General features: G+C 48.4%; 6 protein-coding genes across 6 annotated transcripts; 3 read left to right on the top strand and 3 right to left on the bottom strand.

Moving 5' to 3' along the window:
- Window positions 1–31: 31 nt before the first annotated feature.
- On the top strand, window positions 32–540 carry N7509_003731 (60S ribosomal protein eL38; the record flags this gene model as incomplete). Its single annotated transcript, XM_056628368.1, has 3 exons — window positions 32–95; window positions 194–322; window positions 491–540. 3 exons carry the CDS (start codon window positions 32–34, stop codon window positions 538–540), a joined length of 243 nt encoding a protein of 80 aa, XP_056491102.1.
- Window positions 541–1,381: 841 nt separating this feature from the next.
- N7509_003730 (uncharacterized protein) lies at window positions 1,382–2,950 on the top strand (the record flags this gene model as incomplete). Its single annotated transcript, XM_056628367.1, has 1 exon — window positions 1,382–2,950. One exon carries the CDS (start codon window positions 1,382–1,384, stop codon window positions 2,948–2,950), a length of 1,569 nt encoding a protein of 522 aa, XP_056491101.1.
- Window positions 2,951–4,057: 1,107 nt separating this feature from the next.
- Window positions 4,058–4,884, top strand: N7509_003729 (AA9 family lytic polysaccharide monooxygenase; the record flags this gene model as incomplete). The annotated part of the gene is made up of 2 exons (XM_056628366.1): window positions 4,058–4,158; window positions 4,236–4,884. The coding sequence occupies 2 exons, from the start codon at window positions 4,058–4,060 to the stop codon at window positions 4,882–4,884; spliced, it is 750 nt and encodes a 249-aa protein (XP_056491100.1).
- A 160-nt stretch (window positions 4,885–5,044) lies between these two features.
- N7509_003728 (uncharacterized protein) lies at window positions 5,045–5,970 on the bottom strand (the record flags this gene model as incomplete). The annotated part of the gene is made up of 3 exons (XM_056628365.1): window positions 5,045–5,689; window positions 5,751–5,830; window positions 5,949–5,970. The coding sequence occupies 3 exons, from the start codon at window positions 5,968–5,970 to the stop codon at window positions 5,045–5,047; spliced, it is 747 nt and encodes a 248-aa protein (XP_056491099.1).
- Window positions 5,971–6,284: 314 nt separating this feature from the next.
- On the bottom strand, window positions 6,285–8,173 carry N7509_003727 (DNA-directed DNA polymerase delta subunit POL31; the record flags this gene model as incomplete). The annotated part of the gene is made up of 5 exons (XM_056628364.1): window positions 6,285–6,580; window positions 6,637–7,588; window positions 7,639–7,770; window positions 7,843–8,032; window positions 8,133–8,173. 5 exons carry the CDS (start codon window positions 8,171–8,173, stop codon window positions 6,285–6,287), a joined length of 1,611 nt encoding a protein of 536 aa, XP_056491098.1.
- Window positions 8,174–8,466: 293 nt separating this feature from the next.
- N7509_003726 (glycosyltransferase) lies at window positions 8,467–11,725 on the bottom strand (the record flags this gene model as incomplete). The annotated part of the gene is made up of 7 exons (XM_056628363.1): window positions 8,467–8,717; window positions 8,791–8,929; window positions 8,987–9,692; window positions 9,756–10,517; window positions 10,569–10,805; window positions 10,864–11,494; window positions 11,563–11,725. The coding sequence occupies 7 exons, from the start codon at window positions 11,723–11,725 to the stop codon at window positions 8,467–8,469; spliced, it is 2,889 nt and encodes a 962-aa protein (XP_056491097.1).
- Between the last annotated feature and the right edge of the window lie 1,071 nt (window positions 11,726–12,796).

Below are 12,796 nucleotides of genomic sequence, written 5' to 3'. Positions count from 1 at the left end.
ATCGCATCATCACCTGCATCAAACCGCCATTATGCCTTCCGAAGTCTCCGATATCAAGCAGTTCATTGAGATCTGCCGCCGCAAGGACGCCTCCTGTACGTTTTGTCTCAACTCTACCTACCCGAGACCTCCCCCATGGGACAGCTCGGTGGATCGCCCGGAGATCAACCGCTGACACTTCCTTTCACTTTAGCTGCCCGCATCAAGCGCAACCGCAAGTCCCAGCAGGTCAAGTTCAAGGTTCGCTGCCACCGCAACCTGTACACCCTTGTCCTCAAGGAGTCCGACAAGGCCGACAAGCTCAAGCAGTCCCTGCCTCCTTGTACGTCATCCCCACACATTCCGTTCCCCGCGATTTCCCAAAACACGTCAAAACATATCAACTACCTCAATTGAAGCTGTTCATGAGGAAGCTTGATATACTCAACACCTTGCTCAGACTTCCCCATCGCAATTGAAGCTTCTACTAACTTCTTCTCCTTCTCTCCAGCCCTCAAGGTCGTCGACGTCTCCAAGGGAGACAAGAAGAAGTCCCTGTAAATCCATTAAACATGGAATAAACAGAGGATCGGAGTGCGGTGCGATTGGTTGTTGATGCATACAATGCCAACTGTTGGAGGATTACCCGAACCGGACATGATCTCTCTACGAGCCGACACGGGGATGGATGGCTTCCTGTCGCCAGATGTATCTGTGCTATGGTGGTTTCAATTCCCCGCGACTTGACTGATGAGGTGAATTTCTCATTGATCGAGACGACTCGCTTTCGGACGCACTCGAGGAAATGCTTTCGTCGGAGCTTTTTTGCGGTCCCTTTACACAATCAAACAAAAAACAGTTGAAACATCCTTAGCTGGATTTTTTTACCTGGCCTTTCGCGTATGCGCCGAGGCAGTTTTTATCCATCACCTTCCTCCTTGTATCTCTATGCACCTGTTGTAGATGTAGAGCCTGTCGTAGTTTGCACTATGATTGAGGTAATCTCGACTTTCATGAGTAGAAAGGCATTGTCCGCCCGATATCGTATGTGGCGCTGGTGGCGCCGGGCTGAATGCTCAAAAGGGCTTTATTGAAACAAAGCTTTCTCACATCCCTTCGATTCCCTTCACCTGATAATACCTTGTACATCTCGACCATGGTTCTCGACAAATATATCATTCGAGCCGATTCGCTTGACTCTTTGTTCGCAATGTTACAAGGTAAGTGCTCCATTGTCGCCTTTGTACTGCCGTTGAAAGTACAAGAAGAGCATGAATGTCTTAGTTGCTTCAAGTTCATGGCTTGACACAAAGACTGTGTTTGCATAAAGCTGGCCTCGGTGCCCATCAAAACGCTGTTTGCCAGCCAGCCACGTTCATTGCGACCTTGCATACTCACCATCATGGATTCCATCGATCTTAGCCGGCTCGATACCTACGCGCCAGGATACAAGCCCAATTACCCCCATAGCCCCTCCAACACCACGGATTGGCTGTCAACCCAGAGCAATGCTTCTCACGTTAGGACCGCGCAACCTCCTCAATTCTCAACCTGGCTACCAGGTACAATGGCGAAGTTACCCCTGGAACTAGTCTATAACCTCCTCGACCAAGTACTAATCGGCCAAACCGACCGACTAACCCATGGAAGTTTACATGGCCTGCTCAGTCTTCGCGCAGCAAGCAAACATACGAGAGCGATGGTCACCTCGTATATGCAGAGCGACCTTATACTAACTTACCTTCGACAGCAACTCTTTGATCAGAAAGATCCTCGCTGTGTCAAGTGGTATCAATGTCACCCAGAGGCATTTATGGCGCTATTTGACCCTTCAAGCTCACAAATAAGCCCTACCGCCACAAAAGAGCACCCAGGAAGCGACATAATCACCGATATCATTGTCGACGACTGCCCCGAATGTTTCGACGCTCTTTGCAGAAGCATTGACGGTCTCGGATCAGCTGACACAGGCTGTAACGAGAGCGGATGGACATTCATCAGCATCGCCATCCGATCCGGCTCTTACAGAATGCTACAACGGTTCTTTCTCTCAGCTTGCAGTCCATCTGGGTACGACCCACCCAGTCTCGTACTGATGTCCGGTGCAAACTGCGTAGAATCAGGGCCCACCATCCTCGGGATGCTGGCATATCAGCAGGACCCGGTATTCGCTGAGAAGGTCCTTGATTTAGTGGCGCCCATCGTTCTCCAGGTTAGCAGGCCTAGTGCGTTGGCATACGCTTTCACTTCTAGGGAGAAAGACATGCTTTGCAAGTATATCACCCCTCGTACGGGGGAGTGGCTAACACATCTAGGTATCAAGTTGTGGGAGCGGACATTATACAGCAGTACCTCTTCCCGTCATTCACTAGGCGCCTGGCACGCTGCCGTGCACAACGGGCCTGAATTTATGAAATACTTGTATAAATATAGCCCCACACACCTCATCTTTTCTGGTAGTCTCCGGGGTGCAATGCCGATCGATCATGCTGTTTGGGCTAACAGACTGGATTCCTTTAGATGGCTTTTTGCCAAGTTTCAACTGGTGGAAATCGTTTCCTACAGGATGGCAATCGAGAGACTGTTGCGGATTGTCGCAAATCACACATCACCCGAGAGCGAAGTTATGCTCGAGGAAATTCTTCTTGGGCCAGGGCCGGACAAGGATAATTTCTATGTGGCTGCGCTGCTCTTTAAGAATATTGCCCTCGGGTTGAAAGAAGCGGTGATGAAACAGTCCGTTCGCTCAGATATGAACCAGAAAGACTTGGATCGTTTCAGAGACGAACATGAGCAGATAGCTGTGCGGAAGTGTCTTGCAATATCTAGGGTCTTTTTTAACACTGGTCTTCCGATGAAGGTACTTACCAAAGCACAGGCCAGCGCAGAACATTTCGATGCGGTTCTTATGGCGAAACAATTGGGGTTTGAGTATTTGGAGAGCAAGCTTTACTCTTATCATCGGGTTTGAGTGTCTCATTTGTTATTATTTCCAATTAAATATATTAAGGAATTAAATCATAAACTCGGACAATATATCACTTCAAGTGCTCTGTTTATTTGATCATGTACCGAGACCCCTATACCTGATACTGTATATATATCGGGCAGTCTGGGCACTGTACTCGTCACGCAGTCTAGTATTAGTACCTAGTAAGTGAAGTGTATTAAGTGAAAAAGTACACCTGAGCAAGTATTGATACAATAGTACTACCTAAGTACTAGCTGAGCTTGACTCAATACTAGCATCCAGCAAATAGCATAAAATAACTGTCAACCATGGAAAGTATATTACGATATTGATAATCATAGTAATCGAAACAATTCTCGTAAGGAACTTTTCGAATTAACTACAATAGCTAGTACTAGGAGTATATGTTGAAACGACACCTCTGAACATGCGGTCTATCGTATTCACCGATCAAACGGTCAAGGGGAAGCATGGAAACAGAACACGAGTACGATAAAAGTCAAGTGGTATATGCTTAAATCCTGTTAAATCAAAGACCGTGCACAGGGTGAAACATGTTGATCATTGCTCTTCATGTCACGGCAATGGAGCTGTTTACCGCATCCTCATCCTGCTTGGCATGTCGCATCCCCTTCTTGGCATAATATTTTTTTATCCAACGTCTGATGCCGTCGGACCATTTCCCCGGATTTCCCTTTTTACCTGCCTTAGTATGCAACCACATAGGCGATCCATGCCTCCTCGTTAATTCAAACCTTCTAGTCATTCTCCCGTTGGTTCGATTCTATTCGTGACATAACAGAGCTTCGTATTTCGCAGCACGAATTAATCAACAGACTGATCTGCATAACACCGGCAGATGTGGACCAAGGACCCACCCTTGACAGGAGGTATGAAACACTTGGCTACTTCATACAAAGACATCAAACTGCTCCGGATAATATCCATGAGACTATTCCAGTATCAGAATGGAGTCTCCAAGGGTCCAGAGTACTATTGTGAGAAGACAATCAGGGACCATGAACCGTGAGGAAAATAATATTTAAAGCAGCAGAAATATCGACTTTGATCAAATCAATCCGCTCATTCTCTGCAAATCACTGAACAATGGCTCTCTCCAAGATCGCTGCTCTTACTACCCTACTGGCTTCGGCCTCCATGGTCGCAGGCCACGGCTATGTCTCGAGCATCGTTGCCAATGGCAAAACGTATGTAAATCACCGGCAGACTGTCGGCTTCCAACATTCCCACCAACTTGAAGTCACGTCTTATTAACATATCCCAGCCACAAGGGCTACCTCGTCAATGAATACCCCTACATGGACAGTCCCCCCGACAGCATTGGCTGGTCCACCACAGCCACCGACCTAGGCTTCGAAGACGGCACCGAGTATTCCTCCGGAAACATTATCTGTCACAAAGACGGCAAAAACGGCGCCATCTCCGCCGAAGTCAAGGCCGGTTCCGACGTCGAGATCCAGTGGACCGAGTGGCCAGAGTCCCACCACGGACCGGTCATCACATACCTCGCATCCTGCGACGGCGACTGCAGCACCGTCGACAAGACCAAGCTGGAATTCTTCAAGATTGAAGCCGTTGGCCTGATCGATGGCAGCAATGTCCCCGGCAGCTGGGCAACTGATAAGCTGATCAATGCCGGAAACAAATGGACGGTGACTATTCCGGACTCGATCGCTGCTGGTAACTACGTGATGCGCCATGAGATTATCGCCCTCCACTCTGCTGGTCAAAAGGATGGAGCGCAGAATTACCCCCAGTGCTTGAACTTGAAGGTTACTGGTGGTGGCAGTGCTGATCCTGAGGGTACCCTCGGTACGAAGCTGTATACCGAGGAGGATAAGGGTATCCTGGTCGACATCTATTCGACTATCTCGAACTATGTTATGCCCGGTCCTGCTCTGTTCAGTGGTTAAATACCGCATTTTATTTTTGGATGTCTTTGTCTTTGGAATATCGCTAAGCTGGGCTTAGTTTGAGGGGATCGTTCAAAAGCTCTTTGATAGTTGCAGAAAAACGAAATCTACAATCCATTGCAAAGCATTTCTATACATCCAGCCTTATCTACTAGTACCTCTATTCTCTCCGTGTATAAAAAGCCTTCCCATAACCCTCAACGCCAGCAACCCCAAGTTCCCCAACAATACCCTGCACACCCAACTCCGTCCTCCTCAGCTCAAACTCTCCAAAGAAATTCGGCTCCGGAGAAAGCCTTACAAACCCCAATCCCTCAAACAAAGCCAAACTGCGCGAATTATTCTGACTAATCTTCACGCTGAAACATTCAAAAGCTAACGGCCCAGCATCTCTCAGCTTCCGCACACTCTCCGCATCATCAACACCCCGGCTCACGAACTCTTCCAAAATCTCAGTCTGATGTTCAATAATATACCGCATAAAGACTAGTAGAGCCGCCTTCCCGAATCCGCGACGTTGGTTAGTTTTCTCCGCAATCATGAGCTCGATTTCTCCGACGATTTGTGGCGGTGAGTCTCCCTCGTCTCCGTCATCGACTCGGAGGAAGAGATTGATGTCTCCGACCATTTTTTGAGGAGAGTCGGACTCTTTCGTAAACACAGCTGGAGAGGCAGGCTCTGATGATGATGATATAGGTTGGCAGATGATGAATGTTAATTTGTCTGCGTCTTGGCGCCAGCTTTGTTGCATGGCGTATTCTTCTTCGACGCTTAGTGGTTCTGAAGCGGTTGCTTGTTGAATTTCCTGGATGCGACTTAATGGTTTTCTTTTCTTTTTTGGGGATTTTTCGTTGTTGGTGATTTACCTCGTCTTGCATCCATTCATGGTAGCGGGGTACGTGCCATGTCGAGTATGGGACTAGAAGGATTTTGGAGGAAAAAAGGGCTAGAATATCATTAGATGGTTAAAATCTTACATATAAAAGCTTGCCAGCCCATGTTTGATCATGGAATCGGAGTGAAAGGGGCATATAGATGGATGAGCAGAAGGGCGGGGTACGTACCGGTCTCGGCGTTGAGCAACATGATGACGGATATTCTGCGAGGAAATCGGGTATCCTCGGCAATCCAATGCTACTAAGGATATTTATCGGAGTTCAATTCCCCTCTGGTCTCTTTCTAGTACTTGTTGGAGGTTTGGAAAAGCAGCAGATGAGGAGGTTGAGGCAAGGTTCCGCGGAATCTTCGCTGGAGTGGGGCCTTGGCATTTGTCCGTGCTTGGCCGCCATCACCAACACACCTGCGCAGTTTCAAGTTTATGCTTTGATACTCCAGTTCATTCATCAATTGGGGATATATTTGGTGTCATTAGCTAATGGTAACATGCTAGCTCGATCATTCTATTTTTTCTCCTCTTGTCCGGCAAAAGTACCAAATCGGACCACCTCAACTTCTAGAGTTTCCGTATCGACTAGGACTAGTTCTCCGGTTTTCTGGAAACGCGGGATGGAGAGTACTCGTACTCGGGTTGGTGAGTTATTCCCAGTGTCGGTCATTTCGGTATCACCACCGTCCAGACGGAGCGGGATCATGTCATCGATCAGGGTCGTTTTGAAGCTTGGCTGGCTGCCTGCGAAAAAGATATGCGGGCAAGCCTCGAGTACGAACGGGTCGACTTCTTGGAAGGGGTAAGACCCTGGAAAGAGATTAGCAAAGAGGACTTGGAAGTGGAATCAGAAGCATGAGACATACAAAGTGTATCCGGCGCCGTGGGAACACCGCATCTCCAGCGGAGCATAGCTTCCATGACTCGCATTCGAGCTTCAGCGCTATCAGTTTCGTTTTCATCATCTCCGGCAAAATCCAAGTATCGCAATACGTCGTCAACGTTCTGCCCACTGCAGCCCCATAGGCGCCATCCTTCCACATCACCCTCCCATGGATTTGTGACGCTGTCGAACCAACCCGGCTCTTGCTTGTCATCCCCATGTGCTGGAGGCGCGCAGTAAGCTCTGGCTTGAGGGAACATGGCCCGATGGATTCCCTGTTGAGGAAGAGTAAAGTTCGCTGGGTCTTGATCGCCGGGCATGAGGGTCACAGGAATACTGGGAAGGATCTCGGCCAGGAAATTGTCGAGTTGTGTGATGGGCAGGGCATTGTACGCAGAGGCGTCGTATCCGTACTTCTTTTGCATAGGCTTGGAACCTGGGGCGGGTTCGGTGTTAACAGGGGCACCGAGTGAGTTGCCTGCAATGACAAGTCGTGTAATTTTTGAAGCATTTGCGGAAATTCCGTTCTCTTCACTTCCCAACCCCGTATATCCCAGAAGATAATCCGTCAACAACTCCAAGGAGAGTGTGTCGCTTGATGTACCAGTGATACCAAGTCCGCTAACGAAGGCAATCTTGCCACCTCCCTCCGCTGAGCCTTTGCCTTGTGTACCGGTTGGGGCACCACCATCCCTCTCCCACCGCGGAGGCTGCAGAGGCAAGTCCGGAACCTTGATATCGATCACCTCGAAGTCTCCGTTCGAGTTTTCCGTCCCGAGAACCGCAATAATGGCGCCGGTGACCAGATGTGTAGCAGAAAGGAACGTTCCAGTAAGACGAAGACGGCCGGACTCATCTTCCAGCATGATCTGGGTGGATGATGGATCTGAAGGATCGGTGTAGGTGGGACGCGGCGCGGGTGCGGACGTGAAGTTCTGAGACACATGTTAGATAGTCCATTTGAACTGGGAGGGGTCATACACACCTCTTTTGTCAAATCCACCAGAATATTAGGCTTCAACGGCATATCCATATACACCGTGCCGGCCATCCAGCACAGCTCTCCCTGTCGCACATCCAGGACTCGATCCACGCGACGCGCATGCTCTCCAGCGATCTGTTCACGCAAACCAGAGGTTGTCAGAACAATGCGGATCTCTTTGCTATGTCAAATTCCAGGTGTCCTTACGGTAAGTCCATCCCAGGCGGCTATCGCGACTTCTTCCACGGCGGGCTTCAGCCTCGCCAGGCGCAAGAAGTACATGTCGCCATATTGCTGTTTGTAGTGTCGGTCGCCGCCGAGGGGTAATTTGAAAGTTTCAAGAGGGTTGTAGTAGGAGGGAGCACGGTAGACCTGTTCACAGTCTTCGTTGTCGTCGCTGTCCAAACGGATTGCGATCAATGGTCAGCTGCAGTTCGAGCGGGACAAGAAGACAATTTTCCCCAGGCCAAGAAGGGCTAGTGCAAGATCTGACATACCTGGGAGACCGCAAGAAGCCGAAGTCTTCGTTTGGTGTCATTTTTGGGTGGCGTGGGAAAGGTACAAGTTGATGATGGGACAGCTTGGAACGCGGACTCGGACGCGAAGCGAAGCGCGTCTAATTAATTACCTTCCCGCTTTGAGCGGGTCCCACTGCCATCCCCACTACTATAGTAGAAAGCATCTAACATCTTACACTTATCCCAATGTATGTAAGTATTTATGAATTTAATTTACTTCTTGGGAAAATAGTAGCCTACTTCAGGTTGAATCTGGAATGCCAGTGCTCCATTGCTTGAAACTTGAATACTAGTAGATAACTTGAACTATATACTAACTACTTGAAGTACTAGTAGGTACACCACCATGATGCGCGTGCCATTTATGCGACTTTTTCAAGTCGTGTTCAATCTGCTTCCACGTCGTGAATACTTCTGCCCTATCCTGGGCCGTGGACTCTTTCATTTCTTCGACTCCCTGCGCAATGCGACCCAGGATAATCATACATTTCTGATGTCTGCCCAGCGAGTCGTTGATCTCTCGAAGTATACCACTCAGTGGATATCCTGCTATACCCCATAACCCTAATTTTTATTAAAATAAAATTAGCTTGTAAAAGAGAAGACCACGGAAATATTGCCTTCGTTTTCTACTTACCTGCTGCTGGCTTGAGAAACAAGCCTCCGACTGCTTTCCCGACCCCTTTGAAAAGCCCCTTAGCACCTTCCTTCTTGAAACCATCGCGCGGGTGAGTTCCTATGCCCTTGATACTGTAGTAGAACCCGTCTCGGAGCTCCTGCGCTTATATCAGTATGACTGGTCCTAGAAGGGCCGCTAGTATGGGTAATATTACCTCTCCTGCCGCTGTGAACCCGGTTTTAAGACTGACTACTTGGGGGTTTTCGGTAACTGTTGAATCGTGATATAATTTGGGGGCGTTGTGGAATCCTCTGGTCATTCCCAATGAGAAATCGGCTGGTAACCGTAAGACCACCTTCGCAAACTTCTTAGACATCTTCTTTCCTTGCAACACAGTTTCGTGCAAAAAGACGAATCTGGGTGGTTTCGAGGGTGCCAATGAGCTGCTCATTGGTTTTGCCGTTTTAAGTTGAAGAGACCTTTTGCGCTCTCTGCTATGAACTCGATCGATTTCGTTGACCGGGACTCCTCCATCGTCATCATCGTTCTCATCACCGGTATCTTCCTGTGTACTCTCATCTAGACTCTCTCCGGCTTCCTGCCCATTATTCTCAATTTGGAATGGCTGGACCTCATTTTCAGTACTAGTACTGGTACTTGTTTCTTCGCTCCCATCCAGGTCTGCTGGGGTTGTTGGATCCAGTGCAGAAACTGCTGCATCTCGACATGCTGCGCGGCGGTTATAACTTTTGTGGGGGTGACTCATTGCGCGAATAGCAGTGACAACATCAGTCCCAAACTCTCTTGGAACATCAACAAAGCCAGCTATGAAGCTCGTAAGGGCTCCAAAGAGCACCTGGGCACCCGCACTAAGTGGGTTAGCGGGGTCCATGAATGTATCGTATTCCATAGGACGGTGACTGGAAACAATCAGTAAAAGGAAGACCTGCCAATTTTGGTGGCGCTAGTTAGACAATACTTACAGCACGAGCATGTCCGGACTGAGCCTCCCAGATCTCACCAAAACCGTTGCCGCAAAGGCACTCAAGTTAATTTCAGTATGTTTGAGATGCCAAGCAGCTGGGTGATTCGGGAGTATAGCGCATCTGGATAGCTGAGGGTCAAGATTTCGATAAAAGCTTCTCACCCCATGGCGAACGCCAGACTCTTCTTGCATTTTCAGGGCAATAGCCTGTGCTCTGTCCAATGTACTCGTCTCCAGCGCTTTCTGTATCCCATCTGAGAGGTTCTGGATATTCAATCGTTTATATGGGATTGGTGTTGGCCCAGCTCCGGCCCGCGCAACAATACTCCCCCAGAATTGCTGGTCTCCAAAAAATGGGACAATTATCGTCGGTCGACCCAGGGAGAGACCTGCTGCGGTAGTGCCAGCGCCACCGTGATGAATCACACATGAAACTTGCCGAAAGAGCCAATCGTGAGGACAGCTTCCGATCATGAGAATGTTTTCCGGCACTTCGTCTGCTCCCAGGTTTCCCCAACCTTTCGAGACAAGGGCGCGCTGGCCGGTTTTTTTGACGGCTTCGAATATAATCTTTGTCAATTTGGCGGGATTGTCAACTACGATCGAGCCGAATCCGACATATATTGGTTTTGGTCCTGAAGCAAGAAATGCAGCGATTTCTGGAGGTGGCGTGTAGTTGCTCTCTGGCATGAGGAAGCCAAAGCCACAGACATCGATGTTCTCAGGCCAGTCAGGAGGCTTAGGTAGTAACGAAGGAGACCTGTTTCAAATATCAGCATGGTTTTTTGTTAATCAGGATGACTCTCCTAACCAGAGATAAGTATGCGGCACTTGTAGTTTGTGGAGTATATTCGAGGCAGTCATTGTGTCCATAGGTTCGAGGGATAGGGTGTTTTTGCGAAGTGTGTTCAGAATATCTCCCAGTCCTTCCCATACCATCACATCTACAATGTTATAGGACATGAAGTTTGCCATGGTCGGCTTGATGTTCTGGGAATGAACATTCGCTAATGGGTGGGGAAATGACTGAGTTGGCGACCAGGGCATCCTATTATTCATTAGGTACTCAATATCATTGAAGTTAGTATATAAAATGGTCGACTCACGTGAATATAATATGGAGAGGAATTCCTAGTCGTTGCGCGCAATGAATATGGGCTAGGCTCGGAGGATTCGCTATAATCGCGTCCGCCACAAAAGGCCGCTCTCGAAAGTCCAAAGCTTTGTCAAATGGGTCTTCTTTGATCTGGTGAAGATGAGTTCCATCACCCTTTTCAAAGCAAGATCTCCAACATCCATTGAAAATTTCCCTCATCTCACGCCGACGCTTTTGGATTTGTCCGGTGCGTATTGCCTTGAACCCCGGTAAAAGGCCCGGGTTTTTGACCATGAAAGCCATGAGCTCCGTTGGATCTCCTCCGATATTGAAGAACTCGAGACCACTATCGAGAACGAATTGCCGAAAAGTCAAATGTGTGGCCAATCTGACTCGGTGCCCGTGGGCTTTCAATTCGCACCCTAGCGCAACAAACGGTTGAATGTCACCTCGGGAGCCAATTACTTGGATGACGATATTCAAGTGCAGTGGATAAGGCTCATCCTTTGCGAAGGGCTTCTCATCTTCGGCGGTTTGTTCCGCATCTCGGTCAGGACGTACATCCGGGTGTTGGATGCGGTTCAATAACCCTGTGATGGTCGGTTTTTGCTGGTCGATATGGATATCTATTCGGCCGTCACCTAAGACAGGACGTGGTCAAGTTAGTCCAACTAACCTTGAAGGCGAATATAAACGGAATATTATTTACTTAGAACACGAGCGCCAGTATCCAGCCCATCGGGTAAGAATCGCACTTTTTCAGGGCCATCTGGTGGTCGCTTGGTATCTAAAAATGGCAGAGTATGTGTACGAACGAGATTCAATCTCTCGAACGTGTGCGCAGGCGGCGGCGGTGCTACAACAGCGGCCATGATTGAAAGGTATTGTATGTGAAGTTACTAGAAGAAATGGCGATATTGAGGGTCTGGAAAAGCGACAGTCAAGGTGGGCGAAGCTCGCGATAAGTCCAACATGCGGAAGTATTCTCCCACCTTTCGCCCTGTCGTAAGGCCGAACATAACTTTTGCTCACGCGACGTTCGTCCCATAACTAATTTCTGACAAACCCCAAGTTCAACGAGAAGAAGTGGTGGTGAATGACGTCAGTGGACTGGCGTGGCCCAAGGTCAATGAAGCTTGAGTTGGACGTGGAAAGATCGATGAGAGGCCCAGATCACAAATCACAAACATGCGCGCATCATCCGGTCTTAAGGCCCGGGGTTATTAAATAATCGTCTGTGGCAATCGGAAGAAATATGTCGTTCATGATTTCTTCGAACCAGAGGACCTGGCCATGTTTGTATCCAGAAATTGCTTCTTGGATGATTTGATCCACGACTGCCCAGGTGGGTTAGCAGAGAAGGTGTAATTCCACGTTGAGCGCTAAATATGTTTTACTGCCCCAGTGGTTGTGCCACATACTAACCGTGAATACTTCTATTTCATCTTCCCTACGCGATTATGCCACCAGAATACGTCAAAAAGATAACGGAAATTAACGAATCTGCTATATATGATACCTTCAAGGCCGTCAAGAAAGAGCTTAAAAGATTAACAATCTTGGAACCTTAGAAGTACAGAGAAGTGCATTTGTTCCCAAATAGGAGGCTCTGCTTTGTGCGCAAAAAACTGCATTGAGATGAGCATAAAAAACCTACTAGTATCCTTCAAAAATAGATAATTGCTTTCTCTCGAAATTGGAATATTTCTTTCAAATTAGGATCCGTGATCATGACCACATTGATCAATGATGGCTCCTCGGTGCCAGGTGGTGTATAACTTGTATGCGCAGTTCATAAGCCACGGCAGCCGATGAGAAGCAGATGCCTCGGTCCGTCCGAGCTGCACAACTCTTCCCCGCATTCCGCACTCCGCATATATCTTGAACATATCAACCAATACTCCGAGTCTTTTATCCTTGCTAGCGCTGTGACTGTGAACCAT

This window comes from Penicillium cosmopolitanum (assembly GCF_028827165.1).
Source record: "Penicillium cosmopolitanum strain IBT 29677 chromosome Unknown utg000005l:1.0-4006212.0:1.0-4009387.0, whole genome shotgun sequence".
In the NCBI taxonomy this organism is placed as follows: Eukaryota; Fungi; Ascomycota; class Eurotiomycetes; order Eurotiales; family Aspergillaceae; genus Penicillium; species Penicillium cosmopolitanum.
This window is presented reverse-complemented; position numbering and strand designations above follow the sequence as displayed.